This window comes from Cryptomeria japonica, chromosome 4 (genome assembly GCF_030272615.1).
Source record: "Cryptomeria japonica chromosome 4, Sugi_1.0, whole genome shotgun sequence".
Classification (NCBI taxonomy): Eukaryota; Viridiplantae; Streptophyta; class Pinopsida; order Cupressales; family Cupressaceae; genus Cryptomeria; species Cryptomeria japonica.
This window is the reverse complement of record NC_081408.1, coordinates 396,949,044-396,959,868: the sequence shown is the minus strand read 5'-3', so window position 1 is coordinate 396,959,868 and position 10,825 is coordinate 396,949,044. Positions and strand designations below refer to the sequence as shown.

Sequence of the window (10,825 nt, the reverse complement as noted above, 5' to 3'; positions counted from 1 at the left end):
TTTGATTATGATGTAATCCAGAGTCGGATGCAAGAACTCAAAACCTCTTTATCATAGGAGATTGAGGAGGTTGTGAAAAGTACTACCTTGTGGAGCAAAATGGAGGACTTCAGGATAGATGTCCTGGTTGAGAATAAGGTAATTCCCACAAGGGAGAAGTACATTTAGATCTTGTCTTTATTGTCTCATAAGCAAGAGAAATTGAAGTTAATGATTCCAGAGCTGGATCGAGAAAAGAAAGAAGGTGATGATGAGGTTGACCTTATTTTTGCTAAAGTTGGTGATCTCCCTTGCTATTTATATAATGGCGATCAAAGTCTCATCACTACTGAAGTTGTCACGCAAGAATTCCTTTCTTTGATGGATCAATGCACAAGACAAGATTTTCCTCTTGATACATTTGATAAACTGTTAGAAATTCAGGTCAGCTTTGAAGTCCTCGCATCCATGCTGAAGGATGTTAAAAAGAAACAAGTGAAGATTCAAGATGCAATGATTCGTGTCCAAATCATCACAAGTTCTACCTTGATGCCGAACGAAGCAGAAATGAAAGCCATCCTTGCTAAATTCAAAGATTTCTAGAAATTCAAAGAAGAGGGGAATCAAGAATGAAGTTCCCCCTCTTGGCATCCTTTCTTCACGCGACTGCATGGATAAATTTTGTCAATTTTTGTGGAGCTGTACGTTTTCTTTATGTAGTAGTTGTAGTAAAATGGGATTGTGCAATTGAATAAGTCAACTGTGCCCACCTTTTTGTCAACTTCTTTTCCTATATAAGGAGGACCTTTTTGTAAATATTTTATCTTTTTCAGGCTTAGCAAAACTCTGCAAATTTTTTATCCCAACTAAGACTTTGGGCTTTTTGTATTGAAAATCCTATCAAACAAATAATGAAAATAGTTTTGTTGATTACAAACTTTGTGTTGTATCAAGAAACTCATTTATATAATTTGATGTTCCTATGTCCATTGAATCTATAATATCTTTACTTCTTTGATCTTTAAGATATTGCTATGTGGTTAGAGAGCTCTCAAATCTTTCAAAGTAGTCTTTGTGCTCTTAGAATACTTGAGAAATCTACTGATAAATTAAGTAACTTGTGGTAAGCTTTGTATTGCTGCAGTTATTTGTATTTTAATGGATTAGAAATCTATACTTGAAGACTTTGAGCTTTAAGCTAAGTTTCTAATTGTTTATTTTGTAACGATTAGTGTGAATTAGTGTTACCTTAAAGGAGACTTTGTGTTGCTTAATAGTAACTCTTGGTGTAGTTTGTTAGATTAATAGTTCTTTTCTTTAAGTATCTGAAGAGGTAGAGAGATTGTAACTAGGTGAAGGGAGAATACATCAACTTTGAAAAAAGAGAGTTATATGCCCAACACCAACCCACAAATTTAATTTTTTATTAATTAAAGGAGAAATTTCATAGGGAACCTCTCCTTGATGAGAGGAGAGATTTATTTCTCAACATAGCGTTGTGTGAATTATATATTTTGTCATTAGTACGCTGGTGATAAAATATTCACCCAACACTTCTATAAGATTGGAGCTCATCTTTCCTAAATCTCTTATGCAGCTTATTATAGTCCATTGGAAATTGTTTGAGGTCAACTTTTGTGAGGGCTTTCTCATTCAATATAAAACATTCAACTATAACAGCTTTTGAAATTACTTACGGATGGTTCCAATTCGACATTCTAACAATTTTGGTAATTGGGTGGTAATGCTCTGCTAATAGTTGAATCAATTTGACATCAACAAAAACATTTGATACAACTAGCTTTGCAACATCTTAAGTCCAAGGGTTTGACACAAGAATCTTGTCATATTTGTTTTTTGTAGAAGTACCAGAACAAATCCCTCTCTGCAATGCAAATTATGGCATCCGTACAACCCTCCATTTGATCTTTGAACACATTCTTGGCTCTTGTGCCCGTCAAGTCAAGTAATGCATCTAACAAATAATACTGCATATGCCTTTTAGCTGGGTTTACTATCCTAGGTTTTTTCTTTAAACCCTCTTCTTTCCTAGAACTTTCCCCTTCCCTAGTTTCTTCCTTTCTCTTAGGCATTTTCACATTTTATCCTTAATTGTAACCCAAATTCTTGCGCAAATGCAGTATCTTGAGGAGGGAACTAAGTACTTGTAATTTTTTGTACACAAGTCTGACTCGATGCTTCCCACTGCAATGCTCAATTCACACAATTCTCCATGTTCAAAATGAATAACCTAAGCTGAAAATCATTTTTTAATGGCAACCTTTGGGGTCTTTTCTGCATTTGTTTCCTTCATGCGATTTAGCACTTCACCACCTTTTTCTAAATTATGATGATGCCATTGCCAACTTGCTTCAGCTTATTGTGTTCACCATTTTGCAAACAAGTGTCATCATCCCTATTTTATTTCTATGAAATAGCGACAACATCTATCACTATATCTCTATACATCCTTCACCTTTATTTTGGCTCCTTGCGACATGGAAAAATTACATTGTGTTATTATCGCTACTATGCAATATACTTTTTCACTTTTCATATCTTCTCCATGACATAGTAATTTCTATTGAGTTATCACTGAATCGTAACATTCTAAAATCTTTAGTATTTTCTGTTGGCGAAATGGCGATGACACCTTATGAGATTGCTTTCCTCATCTCTATTTCACTATTAGCCAGATATAAGAAGTCATGTAGCCCAGGAAATGGCGATGTCATAACATGTCATTTTCCTTCAATCGTTGCTTCATGAAATTCTTAGTATGATACATCATGAAGCCCATGAAATGGGAAAACTTACATACTCATTACTTCCTTCTTCACTATTTCGTGATACGCTCTATTTAGTAAAATTTGTTTTTGGCGAAATAGCAACACTTGATGTATTTTATGTCCCCTTTTCATTGTTACATTGAGTGTGTATTATGTGATGGCATTAGTCTTGTGAAATATCAATATTTATCTATTTAAATACCCTTTTCACTGTTTCGCTTGAGACCTATGAAAATAAGGATAGAGCTCCTCAAAATGGAGATAATTAAGAATAATGATGCATGGTAGTTCTTTAGCTACAAGGTTAAGATAGAACATACTTTTGCATACGGGGTTAGTTTAAATTTCAAGGGACTTAATGATATGCTCTAGGATTTTAGACTATAAAACACAATGAATTATCTATATTAATGAATCTTAGCTAGTGTATGGATACAATTGTCTTTGTTTAGGATAGTAGTGGGAAAATGATTCTAGCTATTATGATTACTTTGGAAAGATTTTGAGGGTTCCAACACAGCTTAAGTTCATTTACAACAATAAGATGTATACTTTGCTTGTTGATACCAATTTACAAGTTCTATTACAAACCTCATCTTCTCGTTCAACTACTTCCAATTCTTCTAAAAATACTCCTACATCTTCAAGTATGCCTATTTTCTTGAGTACTCTTGTTTCTTCTTCCACTCACACTGGATCACCATCTCCTCCTGAAGATACTTTCTCACCAAAAAAGTTCTCTTGTAAGATGATTGGGGGTCTTTAGACTTTACACCTACCTTTGTAGGGGAATACAAAGTCCCTCCAAGAGAACCTAAGATTGAAAAGGAAGATAATAGGGTGGAAACTAAAGAGCAACCCACTTTTTCTAAAGAACTTAGTAATAATTTTGCAGTTGCTTCTAATTCAAACAATTCTTTAGAATATTCCTCTTATTCATCTAATTATAGCATTGAGGCCTATGAGGGCCCACCATCTCTTTCCAATATGGCATCCCTTTATGGTCTAGGCTTTCACATTTTAGCTAATAGTGGATATAATGGTAATAGTTGTGGTGAAAATAAACAAGGGATTAAGATTCCTTTACAACAAAACCTATGTGAAGAATAATTTGGGCTTAGATATAATCCTTCAAATCCCACCAAAGCATCTAAAAGACCATCTCTCAATGTGAATGCTATATTTACTAGCGATGATAGCCTCATCTCAATTAAATCATACTTTACATCTCTCAACACTCATCCCACTCAGAAGGAGATTATGATGATTGGCAACTCTCTTTATGAATCTCACCAAGATATTTCCAATCCCATTTATGAGGCTTTATCTTCTATTATTCCAATATCCCCCCTTCTAGAAACAAGGCCCTAATGAATTATATCGATCCATCTCCTAAGGTTTCTTGTGTGCAAGAGGAACATGACTTAGTGGCCTATTATTCTATTAAATACTATTTTCTTGATCAAGACATTCCAATACTCATTGTTGGTTCCCAAAACCACAGATTGGAAAACTTAAGCGTTTTCCAAATCTTCAACTAATCCAACCAGCCTTGGCTAATGAATAGGGATGGTCGAAGACCAAATACCTATACACTTAAGGCTCAATTGAACCTAGGTGGGTATACCTCTTCCTCTCAAGCACGAAAGAGATTATTTAAAGTGGATTTAAACCTTTTAGCAAATTACAAAAACTGGCAAATGTTGTTCTGCAATTTATGCTTTATTATGTGCTTTAAGTAAATGCCTTTGAAAAGAAATTAAAATGATTATAATTGTATATTGGGAATAAGTATGCTTTCAGGACTTAAAAGAAATATGTAAAGATTAGTTCATATAAAATTCAGGGAGAATTTTTCTTTATCAAGGACTTTGAATGCATGACCAACCAAAACCTTAAAAGATAAATAGTAGACTAGTGCCTCTATCCAAGGGTATCTATGACACTTTGTGGATAGAAAATTCTATCAACTCTTGAGACTATTAAATATCAACTATGAAGGTTTCAGTATGTGTTACATAACAAATGAAGAACACAATATCACAATTAATGTAACAGCATGTGATGGCACATCATAAAAAATCATACGACAGATTTATCAAGAGGACAAAATAACTCATCAACATAGAAGTATGCACAATACTTAGGAAAAGAAACAATGAAACTTCATATATTAATCCTTAAGAGATGGTTGTATACACAAGCTTCACTTGAAAATACTCCATTACAGTCTGTTTGAATAAAAAGACACCTCTCTGTTCTATAGACTTCCCTAGTAGATATAACTTACAGTCCTACCAGGAAGTGTATATTTCTTAATGCTAGATCCTTCTTACATATAAAATGACTCATTATAAATATATATCCTAGGATATACAAATGAAAGGACACACCCTTTCATTATCCTAAGCAACTAACTGAACAGTAACTAAACAACCTAACAAAATTATCAATTACATTACAAACACAAAACCAAGCAATGACTTAATGCTTTCGATGCAACCAGTGTCTGCACTTCTGAATGTTCCATAAATAGCCTAGGTCTTTGTGAGTTGTTGCGTTGAAGATCACATCCCTGGCTATATTCTTGATTATTTAAAGATTCTCAAACTGGTCAGTAGTGTCATTCATATCAAGCATATCTGTTTTGGCAATGGCTTGGGCTGCACCAAGTAAAGACTTACACTCAGAAAGCCATATGGTCTTATCTTTAATTACTCCTGCATCATCTACCAAATGGGGAACCCCCCACATTTAACAATCTACTGGCACTCATCAAATTCCGACTTCAATTCCTGTGCAGCTACCTCATGTGTGACAAGGAGACCCCGAACTTTCCTTTTTACCTTTTCTTTAGTTGATGCATCTTGCAACAACAGGTTGAGTCTATCTCAAATTATGGTATGTGAAACCATATTGTCCATGTTCCTCTGATAAACACCCCAGAACTCATCCAAAGCCTTCTCCAAATTCTCATATCTCCTATTCAACAAAACACAAGCGGTGTCAACCCTGATGCTTTTCATCTCCCTCCTCAACTTAGTATGCTCATAAGCCAATTTTTTGAATTTCTTCTTCCATTGACCTTCAGAATCAATAATTTGAGGGATCAGATGCCAACTCCTCTTGAGGGTTCTTCATATAAGGCCTTGTATTTATTCTTCTCTGCTATCTCATGCTTCATCTAGGCCTTATTGAATTTTGAAATATTAATACCTATATCGAACATTACCATAGGGTCTACTTCTCCAACTTTCAAGGTCATCATGTGACCAAATGCTTTATCCACATCTATGATTTTTGGCCTTTTATTGGGAGGGTATAAGGCCCACAACAACATTTATTCCTCATTTGGATTGTACCTTGATCCAATAAAAATATCTTTTGCTCCCTAGATATTCAATTTCATATCCTTATTGTTTGAGTTCAGCAAAGAATCAAAGATAAATGAGGCACTCAGGTCCCAACCTAGAAACACAATTATTCCAGCCTCTACTAGTAGTTGTCTCCCCTTTTGTGGGGTCATAGTCTCAACTTCTGTGTCAATATCTTCCTTCAATCTCTTCTTCATTTTTGCCTCATTTTCAGGGGTAATATTTGGTACTGCTTCCCATAACTTCTTACCCTTGAAATGGTACATGAATGATTTGACCTCTTTAGACTTTATAAATTGATCATCTGACACAAAAAAAACATGCTCTGTCATTCTTTCATCTATTTTTGCCTTCAGTGCAACGATAAGCCTATCCTGTGCTTCTGGATCCTTTTCTTTCTCAGGTGCCCGGAGCTTGGAAACAACTTCGTTCTCTCCTGAATCACTTTGGGATAGTTCTTCCTCCATGTTTTCTAGTCTCTGCCTTCTCTCCTCTAGTTTTTTCTCCAAGGTCTCCATTACATCCGCCATCTCTTCCACCTCCTTATTTCTACACATGTTCTCAAATTCATCCTCCTGATGAAAATAATCTCCCAACTCTTGCCTCTTCCTACTTGCATGGATGTAACCCTCAGGATCATAGTGCATTCTAGATATGTGCTAGAATGGGTTGTATTCATCCACCAACTTCCTTTCAATAACTTCATATGCTTTGGTAGACACAACTTTAAAATCCTGGAAGTGAAGTGTACCATGGAGGAAGGCTTGCTTGTGTGCACCCATAAAATTCTTAGCATTAGAGACACTTAATTGTCTCACAATTTCCAAAAATGCAATCCTGTCTGGCACATGTTTTAGCACATAAGGATAACCTTCAAATATGTAGCATTGAACAAAATTGAAGTTTTGGCATGAGTACCAATTACCCCAATTGTGATTGACCTTTGGATTTTTGTGCTCATGAGGCCTAAGAAACTTCTTGACATCCTCAGAGAATGATCCCTGTAGTGGCTCACCAAAGAGCAAGAAAATTGGTTTAACAAAGAATTCCTCAAATTTGAGGTAATGAGAGTTCACATTTCTATAATCCTAGGTAGAAACCCACAACTGCACTGGTTGATCCTATCCATTCTTTCCTACTGTATTTAGACTCAAACTCTCTATGCATAATCCCCTGAATCTCCCATAGAATTAAAAAAAATGCATTAACAATGAATAATGTTTGAAATGCTTATCTAGATTATCTTTCAAGTTCATGAAACCTTGATGCAATTTGTCCACTAGGTATGAAGCAAAATCAAAAGCTCTAGGCTCATGCCTCTAGATATCCGCTACTAAAACCAACAGTCCTATGTTTGCCACATCAGGAGCTTCAACTCCTCCAACTTGGCCACAAGCCATATATGTATATTGTAGATACTTCTTGAAAATAGTTATATCATAAGGAGGGCCATCTTCCTCTATTAGCCTCCCCTTTTCCGCTTTGTGGATTGTGAGGTTCCAACCCTGATATGTAGTATCCATTTTCTTTTATTCCTCCTCCAAATCTATAAATGACAAAGGCACATCTGCCCCCAGATCCATTGCAAAAACTTCTTGAATTGTGGCTACCACAAAGTGAACAAAACCCATCCCATCGGGCAACAAAATTCATTGCTTTTTTGCATCATAATGTATCACCGGGAGTTCCAATAAGTCAATATCTACAAAAACATTAGGTAGCATGAGTTTACCTAAATTGGTGTTCCATGGGTTTGAAATTGGCATAGGCTCATCCCTATGGAGGTAATGAAAAAGAAACAACTCATGCCCTTGCACTGTTGTGAGTACATCTCCAATTTCTCCGTACCTGTCTTTCAACTATTCACGAATAGGCAAATTCACCTTAGCTCTGCGTGACCTGGCTCCTGCAGAGCCCATTTGATCTATCATATCTTGGTTTAGCTTTCTTCGAGCCTCACTGACTTCACCCTTTGATTTTTTCATTGTGGTACTGGATACATCAACAAACTTTCACTTCCCTTTTGAGCTTGACCCCTCCATCTCTATAAATTTCCTTACTCTATGCTCAGTGGCTCGGAAAATTTTCTCAATAAACACCTGATATCTTTTGCAATAGCTCCGTGTGAAATACTGTTATGCAACACTGGTTATATATTTCAGGAAGTCCAATCTTGTACTCAATTACCATAATCTTTGAAGGATTTTCTTCCTGTGGCAACATACCTACTCAATAGATGCATTTAATTGAAGCCATTATGTCAGTTTTTCACATCAAGACCTCCAACGGCTAATCGGCGAGACTTTTCCCAATGATTCAATTGTTTGGCGCCATTTGTTATGACTTTACCGCTTTTTACCTTCTGATCAACACAAGTTACCCGACCAACCTATCGGGTCTCAGGATAATAGTTTTCTTTCTATCTCGATGGTTCACTTTATCCCGATGAACACTCCTTCAGCTTCAACTATGCCTTTTGTTTTAATACTCCGTCGGCATAACTTTCTCCGATGCCTTCACCTTCAGTTTGCTTTTACTTAACCCATCGGGTGTTGGCATAATTTATTTCATGTCTCTCCGATACCCCGATGATCTCAATATATCAATCCGCATCCCAACTAAGTCCTCCGCACTATCGGCATAAATTACTCTGAAGAACTCCTAGCACCTCACCATCCACCTTAACAATCCTATCGGGACTCCGCATAGCATAAAATTTCTTTTTCCAATGTCTCGATGAGTCCTTACTTAATGCTTACTTTATCGGTATAGCTTACACCAATATCCCTACAGGTGCTTCAATCTTCATCCGGAGTCAGAATAGCCTTTTTCTATTCCTCTCAATGTCCCAAAGAGTCTCCGATGAACCCTTATGCTTTAGGCTTCCCAGTCTATTTTATCGGTATAGGTAATGCCGATGGTTTTGCCTTCCGATCCTCCATGTCATCGGGGGTCAGTCTAAGTATTTTTGCCTTATCCTGATATGGTCTTTTTCTCCGATGGGCCCGCCTTCGGTTCCCTTTAGTCATTGGGTATCGGGATAGACTTTTCTCATTACTTCCGATCTCCTGATACTATAGGTCCATGATCCACAATTTCTTATCATCACAAGTCACACCGATGACTTCATAGGCTATCCATATAACAATTTCTACTTTTTTCCGATAAGCCAATACATGCCGATAGAATACCACTGCCTTCTACTTCATCGGAAAAATCTATCCCGGTGGTATGACCTTTTCAAAAGCGTGCACTATGCTGAGTATCTTTTAAGCACTCTAATGCATCCTCCTTCTATTTCATTGGTATAAGATATGCCGATAATCCTTCTTTTGCTTGCCAATGTTGTTTCATCGGGATTACTTATATCGATAATTGAAATTTTACAATCCAGTACAAATGATCCATCTATCCTGAACATTGGTGATCCCAACTTTTCTCATAGGGCCTGATATATACTAGAAGGCAATTCTAGATCATGCCATAATGACTTCTATGCTGAAAAACATTTTCGTAATGGATTCCTTGTGCAGTCTATAGTTAGTGCATGCCCTTAGTGTGCCCAAGTGATAGCTTGATACTCCTGAAACAACTGATCCCTTTAAATAACCTTTAGTTGTGCTGATAAAGCTCCTGCACATACAAACCAGCAATGAATGCTCAAAGAAAAAGGCCTCCATATAGCATAAAATATTTTGTAAAAATATGTGCTAACAGTGGCTCTTTCTAGGGATGTATGTTCTCTTTAAGGACTAAGAAAGATCCTAGTTATCTCTGGAAAGCAGACCATCATGAAAATTGAGAACAGAAAGCAATAAGAAAGTTAAACTATTATGATACAAAAATACTCCCTGCTTATTAATAGAAAAAATTCTTAAGATATTGAGCATGAACCGAGAACTCTTGCACTTGACCATCAGTATCCTGCAAGTAATAGGAGTTTTCTCCACTTTTTTCTGAAATGATGAAAGGTCCTAGCGAAAGTGCATCGAACTTTCCATGCTTCCATTTATCTTGATCTTTGGCATTCCATTTTAACACGTATTCCCATTCTTTAAAAGACCTTTGACATGCCTTCCTATCATGTAGAGCCTTTACCGTTTGCTGTCTTTGTATGTTTCTTTCCCAAGCTTCCCTTCTACATTCGTCTAACTCAGCTAATGCCATCAACCTATCTTCCATAAATTTTACTTCTTCTGAAACTTCCTCTATAAAAAATTTGTAAACTAGGAGAAAATTGCTTAAGGGTAATCGCGCTTCTTTACCATATACCAACTCGTATGGGGCAAATTTTGTGAATTTCTTAACTATCACTCTGTCATCCCATAGTGCCAAAACCAATTCTGAATCCCAATCCTTCTTATTATTACCAAGGACACCTTTCAATGCTAATTTGTACATCCTCTAGCTCTACATTATTTACTTGTGCGGTTTCAAGATTGGATTATGCCATCAACTTCGCTAGACCTTGACCTCTTACCAATTTTGTGATTTGTAGATCAATATTGAACTCTTGGATCTAGTTTATCCATCTACATCTTCTTCTAGTAGTTTCTATTTTTCTGAAGATGTCTTTAACATCAACATTTTGTACATAGGCAAGAATAGTGGCACCAACTAAATAGGGTCTAAAAGATTTCACAACTTTCACAAAAGCATAACCCTATTTTTCACTGAAATCAT

The 10,825-nt window shown here is 36.3% G+C and overlaps 1 protein-coding gene across 1 annotated transcript; it reads right to left on the bottom strand.

The window, feature by feature from the left end:
- Positions 1-10,000: 10,000 nt before the first annotated feature.
- Positions 10,001-10,543, bottom strand: LOC131074701 (uncharacterized). Its single transcript, XM_058011388.2, has one exon. It carries the CDS (start codon positions 10,541-10,543, stop codon positions 10,001-10,003), a length of 543 nt encoding a protein of 180 aa, XP_057867371.2.
- Between the last annotated feature and the right edge of the window lie 282 nt (positions 10,544-10,825).

Excerpts from the sequence above, each read along its gene's own strand:
- LOC131074701 (XM_058011388.2), bottom strand. The coding sequence starts at position 10,543 with ATGTACAAATTAGCATTGAAAGGTGTCCTTGGTAATAATAAGAAGGAT.